The 16711-nt window shown below is 46.1% G+C and overlaps 1 protein-coding gene across 6 annotated transcripts in view; it reads left to right on the forward strand.

Moving 5' to 3' along the window:
- Positions 1-16711, forward strand: part of LOC109460175 (N-heparan sulfate sulfotransferase 4) — a 281773-nt gene that overhangs the window by 167577 nt on the left and 97485 nt on the right. For 5 of the 6 annotated variants that reach the window (XM_074338571.2, XM_074338573.2, XM_074338574.2 and 2 more), the window contains 2 exons: positions 6729-6816; positions 13028-13182. The exons of the other annotated variant lie outside the window; for it this stretch is intronic. In XM_074338571.2, the coding sequence (XP_074194672.2) occupies positions 6729-6816; positions 13028-13182 (243 nt within the window). The remainder of the gene's footprint in view (positions 1-6728; positions 6817-13027; positions 13183-16711) is intronic. 6 annotated transcript variants of the gene reach the window in all.

The raw sequence follows: 16711 nt of genomic DNA on the forward strand, positions 1-16711 counted from the left end.
CCCCAGGTAGTTTCAGCGGTGCAGCCATCACTGTTGTGACACAGGGATGGTGGAAGGTGACAAGAAAGCAATCTTTTTTTCTTTTTAATCTTGAATGAAATGGCTGTGGAGACGGAACTTGAAATTAAAATCCCAAATACCCGCCATCTCCAGAATTCCCCTCTGAGGCTCCAGGACATTTTAGGAGAGCTGTGATGGCACCCGCCTGGCTGCCTCACTGTGCCAGTGTCTCTGAAGCCCCTGGACCCTAAACATCTGACAGCTGGGATGTGCTGAGGCCATTGGAGGTGTATAAAAAGGAACACAAAGTATACTTCCTGTGCTCAAGGAACATTTTGGAATTGCTACAACACAATGTTGAATGAAATAATGATACAATATCGCTGATGAGTGAGGACCTACCTCTTCCCTGGAGAGACTGCAAACTAGTACAGCACAGCCAGTGTTTGTAGAGGCGAAATGAGAGACGTCAGCTGCCGCACCAGCCAACAGCTACTGTGCGTCGGTGCTGTGCCAGGTACGTCAGCTCACCGGACGCGCACGGAGTGCGGAGAGGGCGACACTGGGAACCGGAGGTGACAAGCCACAAGGAAAGCAGGGTGTCGTCCACAGGAAAAAGGCCGATCTCTGACCTTGATGAAGGACTTAGTGGCCTTGGAGGCTTCCATGTTTTTAAGGCCTGAAAAATGAGAATTATACTTAGGGATAGTTCTTGTCTGTAAGGAACAAGTAATGTTTTAATGAGAAGGGCTTAATAGTTGTGTCTGATAATTTCTCAACAGGAAAAAAATGTTCCAAGAGGCAATGTCTTATTTACAAAAGTTTAATTGTTGCTTTGAAATGCATCCCCACCGCCTCATCCTATTAGGGAAGCAGAAGCTCTGTAGGGACAGTAGCCCTGCAGCAATGGAAGACACTCCATTGTATAGGTCGCTCGCAGGAGCCAATGCCGTCCCCTGGCTGGGCTGGGCTGCAGAGTCACGTTTCATAGGAAATGACAAGGATTGAAACTTGATTGGATGCCAACTAGGAAACTGTATCTAGTCAATGATGCCTGACCCCAGAAAACACCTCTGCCTCCCAGGGTTTAGCCGTCCACTTAATGTTTTCTCCCACAACAGTGCGTCTCAGATTCGGGCCAGTGGGAGCGTGTGGTACTGGCGAATAGTTTTGGGGGAAATCTAAAATAAATACATTTTTTCCTACTAAAGAGTTCAGTATCTTACTATGAATCAAGAAGCATCCAAGAGGAGAAGAATATAGAGCATTCCCTAAACATTTGAGCGTGGAATTACTTTTTCACAGAATTATTAAAGTTCACAGACCTCGTGACCCATGGATTGCGGTGTAGAAAACACTCTTCCATGGTCACAATCCCTGTTCCACTGCTTAACCCCTCTTCTATGGCTAAACCACCTGTGAGGACTCAGGAGTGAGGGCAGCCCAGCTCCCTGCCTCCAGGGACCCCAGGGCAGCCCGGAGGCGGGGGTGTCACGGCCGTCACAGCATTTCTGTCAAGCATTTCTGTGAAGTGGCCCCAACACACCGGTCGGCTCATGCAGAGTGGGGCAGGCTGCATTTTAAAGTTCTAACCGGACGCAAAGAGAATTTGGGCCAGGTCAGCGCAGGTCCTGGCTGAGAAATCCTGGAATAGTCTCAATTACAAACTATCCCCCTCCCTCCCCTGATAAAGGTTTGACTGTTTTGTGTGGTGTGTGCATGTGTGTTTCTCTCAGCTACCAGATCCGTGGTCACTGCTGGAGCCACCTCTCAGTCACTGGGCTGACAATGACGACTTGCTTTCCACATCCTCCGGCAAGTCCCACGTAAGGTATTCCTATGAGTCTGTCATTACTTACACACTGTGGCCCAGGGAAAATAAGACGGTCATTTTTGTCATAACTTTACAAAAAGCTTTTAAGGAAATAACCGTGCTACACAAAGAATGAAGTCTGAAGTCACAATCTCTCTTTTCACTACTCAGAAAGTCTTCTAGGTCCTGATGGAGACTTCGGAGCAAAGCTTACAGGAAAAGTGAATTAAATGGTATAACTGAAGACTATGTGTGGAGGAGCGTCTTGTGAAGGAGCACGCCAGCCGTTTGAGCACTACTATCTGAAGGGTCAGATGAGTTCATATTTGATTCCGATTTATTTATCTGATTCAAACTTCCAATCCATTAGGTTGAACATGGACAAGATGGAAACAGGTACAGCGAGCAGGACTCACTCACGGTCTGAGGCGACCTACATGGATGGAAACTGAGAAAGTGGGGACTTGAAGAGAGATTGGGGCTGATAAGAACAGCAGGGCTTGTCCACGCCCAGGAAACTGAGCCCAGGAAGAGCGTCGAGCACTAACAAGGAAACACGCTGATTTCACACACTTTCAGAGCGGACTGCTCAGCGGCGTACAATTCTGTGGAGACAGAGCCGCCCAGGACGCTCCAGAAACCAAGTCTAGAGCAGAAGACAGTTCCACTCACAGCCACCGGGAAGGGACTGGAAGCCACCTGGATGTTGGGCTGACACTATCCAGTAAAAATTAGGACACTATAAATGCGCTTCTGATTTATTGGTTTATATTACCTCCATTGTGTTCGCTCATAGTAGAGCAGAAGATGTAAACGCTTCACTTACGTGACATGAGTTAATACTATTTTACAAGGTCAAACTGATTTTCAGTGTTTCTCTTGTCTGTGCCGGTTTCTTACCATCGGTGCTTAACCTTCCCATTGTCACAGCGGTTGTGCTTAGAGGCCACTGCCCTGGCCTGTCCCTGCTCCCCTCTGTAGCTGGCTCCTGAAACGTACCCTCCAATATGAGGAGAAAAGCTGGGAAAGTAGGGGAGCTGCCGGACTGAGAGTGCTGTCTTTCCTGTTCTGAGCGACAGTGTGTTCAGCACCAGCCTTCCTGTGGGGGTGTTGATTATCCCCCAGCTCAGGAAGCCCAGGAACCGGAATCAATGGTGAAATCCCACTCTGCTTCCTCCCCACGTCCGTCCACCACACTGCACTGCTCACGTCCTTCCGTCCCCAGTGCCACCAGGCGCAGCCGTGTCTTTACTGGAAATCTGCAGAAGCCTCCTGCATGGCTTCCCTGTTTTCACTCCAAAGTTTCTGCAGTTCCTTGTCAGCACTGGGCAGAAGAATCATATCCCTTATGAGAGGAAGTAGAGAAGACACCCGGGTCCCTCCTGACACCTGCCTCGTGTCACTGGCCCCTTCGCCTGGGGCGCTCACTCCGAGAGCCCAGTACCAGGCATGACTGGCCTCTCGTTTTTCAGACCTCAGCTAAATTGCCACTTTTTCAGAGAGAAGTCCATAGGCCTCATTGTCTATCCTGTGGAAACGTAGGTTCTCTCTGGTGGTTCTGATAGTAGCTGTGGGGACAGAGCCCCAGAAAGTAGTTTACAGGCTCTCGGCCTCACGTGGAGGGGTGCTGGCTCGGGTAGTAGATGGCCGTCGGCTGTGGCTGATTGGCCGTCAGCTGTAGCCAGTTAGCCAATTAGCCACTAATATAACTGCTGTGGCTACAGAGGAGGAGAGCCGAGGAGAGTGGAGGAGAGTCATCGGTCTGTTGGCAGAAAAATGGACAGCAGGTCGCACGTCCGGTGAACCCAGCCTCCAGTGAGACCATAGTGGTATGACTCCCCTACCTATGGCTCCGTGGGTGTTCCTTTTTGGCCTCACCACGTCCTGCGTTTTTATGTGGGGAGCGGGAGCAGAGACCCCGCAGGCCGCCCCGCACAACAGTAGCATGTACCATAATTATTGTTTGCACCCTAGTAACCATTTGCTATTAAATAGTCATTTGCTTGATTCGCCATGTGTATCATTTGTGTGCTCAAGAAAAATGTAAGCTACCTGAGAGCAAGAAACGTATCAGTTTTGCTTGTCAGACACTTTTAATTCCAGAACCTGACTGGAGCTTTCCATGTCTCTGTGTCTTGTTTTCCCCATTTGTAAACCAGGGTTAATGCAGGGATCCCGGGGAGGTTTAAAGGGCTAACTCAAGTCATTCTGTGTGTATTCATTACTGCTTGTGCCTTTCTTACTGTACCATTGAAAGACATGGACACTTCCCTTCCTGGAATTTTGAAAACGAAAGTAACAGTTATTTACACTGAAGGAGGAAGGCTTGGAACCTTTTAGGATTTTCTTTTTTTCTTTTTGTCCATTTGTTTTATTTTCACTTATTGAAATTGTCATGTTTACTCCCACATTAGTCAGCATTACATGCTGACAGGCTGTGGCTAGAAAAGCTCTGAGGCCTCAGGGAGGCTCCATCAGAATGGGTCACGTTGGGGTGCAGCTTTACGGTTGGCTGTCTTGGGATGGGATTGGGGGCAGCTGGAGGCTCTCGGGGCAAAGGGAACAGACTGAGACAGGTGTGGGAAAGTGGACACAGTGTGGGGGTTCAGATGACAGGACTTGGGGAGCTGGCAGTGCCTGTTGTTAAGGGGAAACGTGGAGGCCCCACGCACCTGGTTGCTGGGAAGACGACATTTGGAGCGCTCATGCGCAGTGCTTATTGAGCTCTCACTCTGTCCGGGCACTGAGCTAAGCAGCTGCATGCCTGGTACATTGTAGCGACAGTAGTGAGAGACTGTTAGTTAGTTTGCAGGTTAGTAGTTTGCAGGTAAGCGGAAGGGTTTGAGGGGAGCCGTGACCACAGGGTGACATCAGGTGCTGTCTTGGGGACCTTCACCCAACTGCAGGGTCTACAAGGTACAGCAGAGGAGACGAAATGGAAGGGCAACAGGGTTAGCAGATGATAGTGTTTTAAGAGCCCAAGAAAAAGACAGTGAGGCCTGCTAGAGTGGAGGCAAGTTGGGGGAAAATAGACTGTGTGATCTTTATGAGATTGCCCCTAAGAAAGCGTCCAATGTGTGAGCTCCCCCCCGCCCCGGTATAATTCAGTCCCTTCTGTGGCATTTATCAGGCGCTGTATGTCACACTGGTGTCACACCTTGTCCCTCTCAGGTAGTCAGGCCTGCGTGCTAATCCCAGGGCCGCGTGCACCTGCAGGAAGTATTTGCTGCATTTAAGGGTGCGTGGCGGGTACGTAAATGCAGACCAAGAGCTCAGAGGTGGGAAATTGAGTGGATGGGGTTGCAGTGCGGAGGAGAGGGGAGGGGGGATTTTAAAAAACCTATTTCAAGACATGGAGACTCAGGGACTGGGCATTAATAAAACACAAAAGTCAGGAAAAAGAACTTGCTAGGAAAACAGGGTGCATGATGTTTTATTTTAAGGCTTTATTCCATAGCATTTACCAATAAGCTGACCTCGTTCACTTCACTCTTTTTTTTAAATATTTAGTTCTTTTTGAGAAGTTTTATATATGTGTATTTATATTTCATGTAACAATGAAACTAAGAGGTCTATTTTTTAATGCTTTTTCTATTTAATTGATAATATTTTAACAAGTTTGGCCAGGATGACACCAGTATAATGTGATCGTAGACAACTACTGACTATATTATAGCTTGGCTACCTGTTAGTTTTTTGGTCATTTCTTTTCCTCTTTGTTTTTTTTTTCCTTTAAGTAAACTAATTTGAGAAGAGCCCTCTTGATTCTGGGGAATAAGTAATTAGGGCCACAAGCTTTGAAGCAATGGCGGGCTCCCTGACGAGGTCCGCACAGACGTCATCTAACCCTCTGGCGCTGCCGTTACCTCCTGGAAGGCAGCGGCCAAGGACCCGGCTGGGCAGCAGCTCCAGCTGAAATGGGTTTCTCATTTCCATCAGAACAAAATGAGACCTCTTTAAAAATTCATTAAAAATTTTAAAAAGCATCTGAACCAATAAGCAAACTGAAAAGCCCGAGGAGCTGCAAGCTCTGCCACGCTGCACGTGGGGACATGGGGACAGCAGTGGGTTCCAGGGCACGTGGGGACATGGGGACAGCAGTGGGTTCCAGGGCACGTGGGGACATGGGGACAGCAGTGGGTTCCAGGGCACGTGAGGACATGGGGACAGCAGTGGGTTCCAGGGCACGTGGGGACATGGGGACAGCAGTGGGTTCCAGGGCCGCCCTTCCCATCAGGGCGTTCTTACCATGTCTGCGGACAAGCAGTCCATCGGCAGTAATTACAGACCCAGAAACGAGGGGCAGTTTGCCACATTTAGAGATTCTTCTTTAAGAAAATGGCTGTTTCCTACCTGTCCTTCCCATTCACTCCCCAACGTTTGCTCTCAACGTCCTATAAAATGCACATTGCTCTTCAGTGTGTAAAATAAAACCCAAGCTTTCAACTCAATAATTATGCCTCAAAAAGGGGTGGGGGAGGCAGCTCAGTCAGGTAAAATGCTAAACTGCAACTCAAACAAAGTCCTCCTTCCCAGCAAGTCCAGGACGTGTCCACCTCCAATAATTCTGAAAACGTTTCCCAAGAAAATGAGTATAACAATCCGGAATTCAAGAAACCTCTCACACAGAAATGAAAAGTGGTTTCGGCCCCGAGTTAGAGAACTGCATCTTAGTAATGGAGAATGTGCTTGGGACTAAACTGTTTCTTACCTGGGTAACCGTCAATCAAACTAAGAACAACAGTGCCTATAACACCTGAAGTAAGAATAGCACATAACAGCACCCATCCAAAACCCCGAAAGCAGCAAAGCTCAGATTATTTTGTTTTACTCTTGCATACACATTTGAAAAAGAGGCATCCCAAAGCTTCATATTTATTTTTCTAAAATCATGTTAATTTCTTATTTATTTCAGGCATTACTAGAGACTCAAAATTTACTGCGCACTCAGGTTGCAAATTTTACCTTCAACCTTGGATTTTCAGGGAAGTTTTACCACACAGGTAAGAAGGGGCTTCATGATCGCAGGCAGCTACGCATAAATAGGAGAGCGGATTTTAAATGCATCACAAGTAGGCGAATGGAATGTGCAGGTTGTTACGGGGAAAACGTGGGCGCATATGTGAGTAGCCGAGCCCAACAGCAGTGAGCCTGTCGACTTTGGCAAACACTGTTTGAATCAAGGTCAAAGGAGGAAGAGAAGGGCCTTTTGGGTAGAAGAATCCAGAAGCATTGTGCTAAATGTGACCCTGTCTCCTGTCTCAGTGTAGAGTAGGAAGCACAGCGACAATGACGGTGACAGTCACAGTATGTGAATCAAAATCATGACGCTGGTTTTCAATTGTCAGATAGTCAAGGTGACAGGCAGTTTTGTACCTATTATTTTTCTTTGGAAATCATCCATCGATGAGAGAGATTTTATAGCCTCAATGAAAGGTAGTAGACTTTAAGGGCCATCCTTCTTAATTTACCTCCCCTTGCAGGATTTCCCCCTACAGTTACTATCGGTGATTTGGCCCAACACACCCCGAGACCATCACAGTCAGGCTGTCCATCTTGATTCTGCCCGTCTATCCAGCCACAGGCGCAGCCACTGCACAGATTCTCAGAATGTGGCTGGTGTCCAGGCACAGCTCTGTGTTCAGACATTTCTCACCTCATCAGCCATCTTCACCTCCAGTATTTTCAGAATATCAGCATCGGATGCCTGGCACTAGTGCAGAGAAAACCATATGCACAGAAGGACTATCTTGTGCATAATAGATAATCACGAGCCCACAGCCCACCTCCCACCCTGATTCTGCGTCCTGCTGTCAGCCACATGCTCTGCTCAGGACTGCGGTTGTCACTGCACAGTGAGGACATTCCACCGTGTCATCTTGCAGGCGGGCACTTTGTGGAGTCCTTCAAACCACCCCACGCAAAGCACTTCAATTATGGCAAGTGCAGCTCATTTCCCCAGAGGGCTCAGTGTGACCTCATAGAATATTGCAGCAGCGGCTCTCCTGAGTCCCTTTTCCCTCCTGCTTGGAAACGTGCAAATCTGTTTAAAGTAATAGAAAGGAAAGTAGTATTTAAACAAGTTGATATGTCAAATGATTGCATGTTTCAGAAGGGCATTTTGCAGAGAGAGATTTGGGTCATTGTGTCTGCACAGGCAAAGCTATTCCAGCTTACAAACTGAAGGGATGTGGTTTTGTACATCTTCTTCAAAGCCCCGGGAAGATATGAGTTCAGGCCGAGAAGCACTGACAATGAAGTCAAGAAGCAGAAATGCCACGCCTGGATCTACTCACACAGGGAACAGCATGGCATTATTTGGAGTTCACACACAAACACACTCTTTTGCCTTAAAGAGCCATGGAGTGTGAGGAAAGCCCTTCTCTGGGCTGAGGTACGTCTGGGTAGGTGCCCCACTCTGGTTCACTCCTCACATCTGGGCCTGTGAAGCCTGCCAGGCTTTCCCAAGTTCCTGTTGAGGAAGGTTATCGCACTCCCACTTCCTCTTTAGAATCCTGGTCACGTACACAGCACACACACACTAGGTGATGAAGGACACGCTGGTTATTATCACAGCGGTGGTTATCCAGGTGGGCACAAAGCTTACACTGAATGATACCCCTCAAAAGGACCTTATGGACACTTACACTGATAGTGACCTAACAAAAGTGATGGGAGAGATGCCCCCCGTCCTGCTGCAATGGCAGCACCCTTTAGAGCCTAAGTGACACATTAGCATGTACGTCCCAGGGGGTTAACTTCTGTCACATAAACAGCAACGTCAGTTGATTGGCTCTTGATGAAATGCACCTACAGCGTATTCTCAGGATGCCATTGTGCCACGCAAGTGTATTTTCATTCACTGAGTGTTGTTAGACGCGGGGGCCACCCTCTATCGAGGGCACACCTGCTCCCTGTATAGTCACGTCCCCACCTGGACCTTTGACTGTAGAGGAAAGTGCTGGCCCTACACGTGTACCTGTGTAACCGTGAGGAGGTGGTCTTGTCACAGGCACCGCCTGCATCCTCCCGCAGGATGTCCTGACTGCCCGCAGCAGGAGGAAGCTGGGTGATAAGCCTCCTTGTCCTGAAGACATTGAATCACACACACCCCATGTAATAACAGCAGACCCTCACCCCTCAGACTTACTCACTTGTCTGTATTTCCCATGCATTCTTTCCTGTTCAGCTTCTCAGTCCTTCACAAGCTAAAATCAGCCTCCCCACAAAAGCACATGTCACTAAGCCTTCCCTAGAAGTCAGTCACTCATGGGTGCCAAAGTGAAGGAGGAAAGACATTATCACTGATTAAAAGGAAACAAGAAAAGTGTGCAGTTTGGAGAGCCATGTTATATGTAGTCTGGAAATGCTGAAAGCTTGATTGAAATTGTGGCTACAGCTCAGTTGCAAAATGGAGACATTACAGCATGAAGATGCCTTCTAGGGTGGAAGGGCTGCAAATGTTATTTTTTGTAGGACATGATTCTGGGACAATCATTGTCATTTTTTGTAATTAAAAATACATTGAATATGGCTCAGCTACTTCATGAATAATAATTGAAAATTGGATTAATATTGGCCTTTTCATGAGAGTTCATCTTACAAAAAATGACCCTTTATATATAATGATTTACTTTCAAACATGAGAGTAAACAAAAAGTATTACATTTCTTCTTTGTTTTCTTTTGCTTTTCTGGGTAAAGTATTGTTTCATAGACAAGCTATTGGAAACAGGCTGTTGCTGTTCAGATCCAGGCTCTGACATTTCACTTGCTGTGCGAACGTAAGCAGGGTGTTAACCTTTCTGTGCCTCAGTTTCTGCATCTCCAAAGTAGGAATGATAATACTGTGTAAGTGTTTATCACCACTACTTTTAAAAGGAATTTTGTATATGAATCAAATATTATCAAAAATTAAATGATGAATAATCATAGGGTTCTAATTTTCTAATTTTGGAACTATAGGTAGTTTTTAATTAATTTTCATCTCAATACAGTTTTGTTTTTTTTATTTAGTAATGAGACCATGCCACATTCAGTGTACAAAGAAAGTTGGAAACATCACTTAGGAATTACAATATTCATACGTAATGAGCAAATATAAGGTAGATGTTTGTATGAAAGTGATGATGAAGACACTGGAATTTTATATCTTACTTTAAAGTTGCAATGTGCCTTGTGGGGATAATCCTGTAGGCCACATCTTGCTAAAATTACTCTCATTGGCAAAACTGAAGGAAATTCAGAAACATAGCATTATCTCAGCACACATCCTCCAAAAGTGGTAACGAAAAAGTGAATTCTTCAGTGTTTTACTTCTGAATTAAAACCGTTTTTATTTTCTGGGAATTCAAAACCTAAAAGGAATTAACTTCCAAATGGAGCCAAAATACTGTATTTTTAATGACGAATGATGTGTGTCTGAGTCTAGATCAGGGTTGGAGTGAAAGGCTCATTCCGAACACAGACACTTGAATGGCTTGTCCATGTTACATACAGACGTGTGAGAACTGTACGTTATATTCTCACAGGTGATTTAAGGATAAGTTAGGTACAGAACAATATTTACAGGGAGTCAAACTTTCATATTGTCATTGGTTGGTCTTGAAAACCTTTGAAATTCTGCTTTGCAGGTAAAGTCCCTCAGCGTAACTTGGATCATGTTTTCCATTAAGCTATTTCTAGTGTCATGAAAAAGCTTGCTTCATGTGGCTTTGAATTATCTAACCTGTAAAACACAAGAGAAAGGCTGGCAAGAAATTAACCTATGAAGGGAAAGAGAAAGAGCTTCTTCCTGTCACCCTCAACCTTGCAGGGAGTATTTCTAAATTAACACAAACTCTACTGTAAAAATTACTAAGATTTTAGATGGTAATGCATCTGTTTTTATCAATATTCTGCAAAATTTTATTTAAATTCAATATTTGACCTCCTTCCTGGCCCAGTATACATTATGTGCTTCCCGATACTTCCCGATACTTCCAGTAACATTCAGCAGAGTTTAAAGGGAGTGGAAGCTTTCTCAGACATTCTAGATGCAAAGCACAAGAGAAGGGTGCGGAAAGTATCCATTCACTAATCTCATGTGACAAAGGAATTCTTTCTAATCTGCACCACAGTCAGCTACATTATAGCCACGAGAAACAGTCTGTCTATAGCAAAAACACCTCATGTTTAAAATACACCTGAGGAAGTGATAAACTTCTCTTCATTTGCATTCCAGTATTTGATATCCTTAATATATTCATAAAAGTCAATGAATTATAAGTCTGTAGCACAAGTTAACAGATGGTAAGAATTCTGCCTGCTCATCTTGTCCATAGGACTGCATCACTTCCAAAACGTCTTTTCTTTTTGTATAGTAGCAATTGTTACTGCAATAATAGTGCCCCAATTCTGACCCCGGTGGTCCTTACACCTTTTGAGAACTGTGGATTATGGACCGTGCCCCAGAAATGGTGCATGAATATAAACACACACAGAGTCGGCAAGCACTGAGCAGACAGGACACTCTAAAGTTCACCGACTTACAGACTGAATTACACTATTCACTTATTCACTGCTCAGAGGCGGCAAGATACAACGCAAGCTCAAGGGATCCAGTCCCCGGTTTTAAGAAATTAATAATCTAGGCAGGTGATGTCTTAAGAATGTGAGAAAATATAGAAATTTAGCACATCACAGGGATAAACCAGTAGATATTATTTTTAAGAAGAAAGAGATCCTAATATTTATGAAGTCCTGACTGACTGCAGGTCACAATGTGAAGTGCTTTTGTCAGCCAATCTCATTGGCTCTTCACGGAGCCGTTGAGATAGGCATTTAGGTCCCGTTTTCAAACCAGGAAACTGAGACTCGGAGAAGTTGCTTGTCCGAGATCCAGTGAAGCAGATGGGGGGGCGGGGGCTCTAACCCAGGTGCTGACGGACTCCAAATACATGCGTTAACCATTGCACAGTGCTTCTATTCATCGGTGACCTCTTGACTACAGGACACCTAATGGGACATTTGTCGAAGATTCCTTCAACAATACTTTTAATATTTATTTGCTTAACTTAAGTAAAGAATATGAAATCAGGTAACCACCTGTACATTACACCCCGTGTTGAAAAACTAAACCAAAGAAATAGACCTCACACTGTAAGCCAGGGTTTCTTTCACTTCACCTGTTTGTTTGCATGTTTAGAGACTAAATAGGAATAATTGCTTATGTTACTGATTCAGAACATTTTTAAATTGGACTGAATATTGTAAAATCGTACAAGAACTGTACAATTGTCAAAACAGTGCAACTACTCTTGAATGGCTACAACACAGTGAATTCCCTTAGCACCAAGTCGTTCTTTTTCTTTCCTTCTTTTTTCACCTTGGCATGAGAAAAGCTCTTTCTATGCGCTGAGCACTGTTAACAGATGTTCATATTAGACGATGAGAAATTAATACTAGTTTAAATGCTCAAGTGGGGTTTCTATTGGGTTAATAGATTCAGTTTTTACATTTTATGAAATATTTACATCAAAATGGGAAATGTTTATGTTCATGATGTTAACTCAAAAACATTAAAGACATAAAAGTATTTATATAGTATGAGCTCAGCTTTAGAAAAAAAATAAGTAGAAAAAGATTTAAAAGGAAGATACCAATATGTGTCCACTAGTTCAATCTGGAAGATGGTCTCTGTTGTTGTTTTGTTTTTGATTTTTATATGTCACTAGTGTGTGCTTCCTACATTTCCTCAATGCGCATATATTATTTTTGTAACCAGAAAAGAAAATTAACAAACTTCACCAGTTAAATTTTCAGCTCAGTTTCAGACTTACAGCAGGAATGTTTTTGAGAGAAAAAAGAATAAAATCATCTCTGATTAGGTTTCCCCTATGCAACGCAGTAAGAGAGAATTATGGGTAGATAATTTTAGAACAAAAACAAACTATTAAAACTAAGTCTGTGTTTCATTCCCACCTTAAGCAGGCAGATCCCAGCAAGGCAGTGATAAAAGGCCCTGCAGTCAGGTTCCAGGCTGTCTGTGCAGGACCACCCCCCTCCTGCCCCTCCCACACCCCAGGCCCCTGATGTCACCAGGCCAGGGTCACTGTATCAGAACACCACAAACCCGGATGTAAGTGTCAGTGGTAAGAAGAGTGACAGACGTGACAGACTGAACCCGTGAGCTGCCAGGGTCCCCGGCTGACGGGCTCTGCCCTGTGTTTGCCAGGCACCGAGGAGGAGGACGCGGGCGACGACCTCCTGCTGCGCTCGGCCGCCCAGTTCTGGTGGTTCCCGCACATGTGGAGCCACATGCAGCCCCACCTGTTCCACAACGAGTCGGCGCTGATGGAGCAGATGGCTCTCAACAAGGACTTCGCCGTGGTGAGTGCTGTTCCGGCGTCACCCGCCGGCGGCGCGGTCCTGCGGGGGGTGGGTGTGGGCTTGCAGGGCTGGGTCGTGGGGACGCGAACGGGGATGTGAGAGCGCGTCCGTCGCGCGTGTGTATGTGTGTGCGCGTGAGTGTGAGTGTGGGTGCGCGTGAGTGTGAGTGTGGGTGCGCGTGTTACCCAATGTGTTTCAATAAGGAAGTCGCCCCGCCCTGTTTTCTGCAGGAGGCTGACCTTGCGCGTGTGAGGACCAGAGCGGGTCCCTTCACTGTATTCCCCGCGTTGTAACTCGCCTCCTAAAGCATTTGATGCAACGATGGGGTAGGGACCAAGTGGACCATGAGAGCGGAGGCTCTAGACCAATGGTCCCCAGGCCTTAGTGTCCCCTGGTCACCTGGGACCCTAAAACCCCGCGGCTGGGCCACGCCTCGTAGTTCTTGTTCTGTAGGTTGTCCGAGAGCTTGAGACTGCTTTTCCAACGGGGTGTCCCATGAGGGGTGTCATCCTAAAGAGAGGCCAAAGTGACACGCAGCAAGCATTGGTTTGCGATCCAAAGAGCATGCACGGGTTCAGGCAGAAGGCAAAAGGGGGCTCCGCTGGGGAGACCGAGGTGCTGGCGTTTGTGAGAAAGGGAAGGGGGACAGTGACATCAGCGGAAGGAGGGGATTGCTCGGCCCAGTGCAGATAAGCCGACACTGTGACGCTGCCTCTAGTCTGCAGTGGTTTTCAGTGCAAACTCAGCGGTCGTGCCGGAATCACACCAGCGTTCTCTTCTCCTGAGCGTCGCAGACAGCTCTGTGCACACGTGGTGGCCTGGGCCCAGCACGCAGGTTATTCTGCCGTGTGTGAGCCTCCCACCGGCCTGAGGAGGATGACGTGTGAGGCACTGCCTCTGGGGGGGCCACTCCTGCTCCATTTTATGGGGCTCCGTGTGTGAGGCCCTTTCCCCTGCACGTGCAGCTGGGACAGCAGATACCGCTGGCCTTCTGCTGGCTGTTGATTGCTCTTGAGCTAAAACAGTTTTGTTCTTTGCATATGTTTTCTTACATTTTGAAACGACTGAGAAATAATCAAAGACACGATAATATTCTGTGACATAAAATTAAATAAAATGCAAATTGCAGTGTCCATAAGTAGCGGGTTATTGGCACACAGCCACATCCTCCCTCTGTATCACAGTTGGGTCATTCCAGAAGACGCCATCTGGCCACAAACCCTGAACACTTACTGTCTGGACCTTGACGGAGACAGTTCACCCACCCTTGCTCTGGAAATTAAGTGAACCACGCCTCCCTTTAACCATCTACTGGAAGAAGAATTTCCCCCAGAAAAGAGCTCAGACACACTTTCTCAAGCCTTCGGCCAGTGAGGCAGATGGTCATCGTCTGTGAGTCAGCACAGACCCTGGCCCCAGGGAAAACCGCAGTCTCAACAGCTGTCATTTACAGTGAGCCGTCTCTGCACGCGTGCATGTGACGTGTCTGGTTGTGTAAACGCCATGTCAGGAGGCGCAGACCCAAGCCCGTGAGTCCTGCATAGTGGATGATGGTAGTGGCTCAGCACTGTCTCCGCCTCTGAGGCCCCGACCTGGGTCACCTCTGCATGGAGGACCCTTGCTGTACATGTGGGCAGCACAACCAGCAGTTAGGATGACGGACGTGAGCACCGCCAAGCCTGTGTTTGTGTGCTGACTGCCATCCACGACTGCTGCTTAAAACTTACTCAGCCGCTCCAGGCCTCAGTTTTCGCGTCTGTAAAAACGAGGATCATCATAACAATTGCCTGCTAGGATTGTTTTGGGGATACACGTAACATGCTCAGAGCACTTCCCGGCTTACGAGAGCATTCAGTACGTATCGATTAACCACTTACAATCTTCCTAAATACAGATGACTATACAGTTATGTCGTTTTAAAAAAGCCAAATATTTTTCAAAATGTGGATTTATAGGAGGTCGACCTTCTCTTACTCTTAGGGAATGTCTAACAAATTTGGTACTGCTTCAGAACCTTGTAAAATTAAGTAAATATTTGCTTTGCAAAACATAAACTTACCCTGAGGAAACGTGCTGTATTCTGTCAGTGCGGTTACCTTGAAAATAAACTGTCCTTGGGCGGAAATCTCCCCAGCTCTCTCCCACTCTAAAGTCTTCCCTTTAGGCACGTAGGTTGTGTTTCATAATGGTTGCTTTCACCTGTTTATGTAATTTATTTTTTAAAAGCCATGCGGAGAGCACTGGGAATGACTCAGACAAACCTGCTTTCTAACAAAACGTTGAAAGTTATTTCAAGTCCATTCACTTACATTTGTTAAGTCAGTGTGGCTAAAAAGCTAGAGTGAAACTGATCAACACATTTTGTAAAAATAAAAAGTCTGACGATATGTTGCATAGTCAAAATATTACAACTAAAACGAAGTCCATTAAACACACATTTGAAATGACGTTGCCTTCCTCCTGGAGCTCAGCTCCTTCCAGCAGTGACATTCAGAACCTGACCTGTCACTATAAACACAGGATGACAGCATGAGTGTAATCACAGAGCCAGGAAATGTATTTCTTCCCTGTGAAATTATCATCTTTACATACCCAGATGACACTCCAAAGCCACCAACAGCATAAAGATGGGACGGGTAGGAGGCAGCCAAGGAGACATGGCCGTTTAAGCTGCAGGCCTGGCCGCTGGTGACTCATTCAGTGTCTTCGTGCCTCAGTTTTCTTCCCAAAATGGTAATGAGTCCCTTTTTCATCCTCTAAACCACAGAGATTATAGGTAATTAATTTGCATCAGCTCATCTGCTAGACAAACGCCCTGGACCAGGTAATCCGCTGATCAACTCCAGTGCTGCAGCTCTGTGACCACCGACAGCAGGGACCACAGACTTGGGTGACCATCTGGAAATACTCATTGAGCTGCAGCTGAAGCAATGTCGGGAAGAGATTTCCAAGCTAAGTGACAATTTATACCAAAAAGCCCAAAACACTGAAATCGCTTCTTTATTCCATCCTGACGTCCCTCACTCCCTCAGCATGACCTTGGCTGACAGATGGACTGTCAGTGAAAAGCACAGTTATTCTGAAAACATTGACAAAAATGATCCAAATGACATAATAGCATCACACTGATATTTCAAAAGTAGTTAAACAATCAATCGAGATGGTTTATTTGTAGAATTTCTCTGAATTCTGTGTGGATAGAGTTCATTTTCTGTTCTCATGTATCTAAAAGTCATGAGAGAAATACCTTGCAAGACTGTTTCCTCCCTGTTTTCTCATGTGAGAAGAGCTACATCGTCCTTCTTCACCCAGACACATGTACGGACTAGCGTGAACGTAGGTGTTCATGTATGTGCTCTACCTGACCCAAGAGCACGTGTGTGCAGTGTGAGTGTGTGTATACATGTGCACATTCCTGCTTCATCCATGAACACGTATGCCCTGTGGGGGTGTGCACATGTGTGTGTTCATACGGAGTGTCACTGTATTGACGAACACAGCAGCCGAGATTATGGCCATTACCAGACGC

The sequence above is a fragment of the Rhinolophus sinicus genome, chromosome 15 (genome assembly GCF_057876585.1).
Source record: "Rhinolophus sinicus isolate RSI-liver-muscle chromosome 15, RSI-T2T, whole genome shotgun sequence".
In the NCBI taxonomy this organism is placed as follows: domain Eukaryota; kingdom Metazoa; phylum Chordata; class Mammalia; order Chiroptera; family Rhinolophidae; genus Rhinolophus; species Rhinolophus sinicus.